General features: G+C 40.3%; 1 protein-coding gene across 1 annotated transcript; it reads right to left on the bottom strand.

The window, feature by feature from the left end:
- Positions 1 to 248: 248 nt before the first annotated feature.
- Positions 249 to 899, bottom strand: LOC129376555 (gastrula zinc finger protein XlCGF49.1-like; the record flags this gene model as incomplete). The annotated part of the gene is made up of 1 exon (XM_055056155.1): positions 249 to 899. A coding segment is annotated over one exon (651 nt), but the record flags the coding sequence as incomplete, so codon positions are not given.
- Positions 900 to 1,714: the final 815 nt, after the last annotated feature.

Raw genomic sequence — 1,714 nt, 5'->3', positions numbered from 1 at the left:
ATCTTCATGTGATGACTTAAACTGGATCTATACACAAAACATTTTCCTCGCTTTTCACTAAGGGTGCAGACATGACATGGTGAGCTGGTCTAATAGTCAAACCTCAAAGCGGAGAACAGAACAGTGGCTGAGGTCAATAACATCGAGGAATCAGATCAGCTTCACATGCATGTATCTGCTGCTCACAATGTCCCAAAATTAAGGAAATCAACATTTATTAATCAGCCAGATGATAAATCAATGCACAGCTACTTCTCACCTGTGTGAATTCTGTTGTGAGAAGTTAAGTTGTGTTTGTGAGTGAAACCTTTTCCACAAATCCCACATGAGAAAGGTTTCTCACATGTGTGAGATCTCATGTGAACAGTTAAACTTTTTTTATGAGGGAAACATTTTCCGCAGGCCTCACATGAGAATGGCTTCTCACCTGTGTGAATTCTGTTGTGAGAAGTTAAGTTGTGTTTTTGAGTGAAACTTTTTCCACAAATCCCACATGAGAAAGGTTTCTCACCTGTGTGAGATCTAATGTGAACAGTTAAACTTTGCATTTGAGTGAAACTTTTTCCACAGGTCTCACATGAGAAAAGTTTCTCACCCGTGTGAATTCTGATGTGATTAACTAATTTATGTTTACTCCGGAAACTTTTCCCACAGGTCTCACATGAGAAAGGTTTCTCACCCGTGTGAATTCTGATGTGATTAACTAACCGAGATTTCCTCTGGAAACTTTTTCCACAAGTCTCACAGGAGAAAGGTTTTTCACCTGTATGAATTCTCATGTGATCATTTAAACGACTCTTGTAAGGGTAAATTTTTCCACAGGTGGAACATTTGAAAGGTTTCTTAGCCGTGTGACTTTTCATGTGATTCATCAAGGAATTATTTTGAGAAAAGGTTTCATCACAATTTTACAAGAATATAGATTTTGGTCTGGTTGAGCTTTCATGTTCGTTTCTTGTTCCGAAGTCCCTGTTGAGTTTTTCTGCTGTTTGTTCAAAATGTCATCAGTTTCCTGTTTCATCACAAGATGCTCTTCATCCTGACTGATGGAAAGTTTGCTCCTCTTCCTCTTTGATCTGCAGAGGTTCTGGTTCCTCTTGTTCTCGTTTCATCTGCAGAGGTTCTGGTTCCTCTTGATCCCGTTTCATCTGCAGAGGTTCTGGTTCCTCTTGATCCCGTTTCATCTGCAGAGGTTCTGGTTCCTCTTGATCCCGTTTCATCTGCAGAGGTTCTGGTTCCTGTTGTTCCAGTTTCATCTGCAGAGGTTCTGGATGATCTTGATCTGAAGTGAAGTTTCTCTCCGGGTTTCTGAGCTCATTTAGATCCTCCTCCTCTTTGCACACACTGCATTGTGGGAGATCTGGACAAAAAAGTCAAAATATGAGGTCACACAATGAACCCTTCAGTTTAACAAAAACTAAAATGAAAATGTTCTTCATCAGGGGTCGTGTTGTGGTAGCGCAACCCACGATTGGAGGCCTTCAATCCTCCACACGGCCGTCAAGGGTTTGATTCCCGGATCAGACAATATTTGTTGAATGTCTTTCTTACTACATTCCTGTCAGCCTTCTTTGTATCTGTGTATCGTTTCACTATAAATGGTTCACTTATTGCATAAATTAAAATGCAAAATATCTAAACAGAACAAGATCTTATGAAATAGGAGCGTATCGCTGCACACATTTAATGAGCACAAGCTGCCGGTCTGTGTATC

The sequence above is a fragment of the Poeciliopsis prolifica genome, unplaced genomic scaffold (assembly GCF_027474105.1).
Source record: "Poeciliopsis prolifica strain line A6 unplaced genomic scaffold, Auburn_PproV2 SCAFFOLD044, whole genome shotgun sequence".
Lineage (NCBI taxonomy): Eukaryota > Metazoa > Chordata > Actinopteri > Cyprinodontiformes > Poeciliidae > Poeciliopsis > Poeciliopsis prolifica.
The sequence above is the reverse complement of the archived record's forward strand: the minus strand, read 5'-3'. Positions and strand labels throughout refer to the sequence as shown.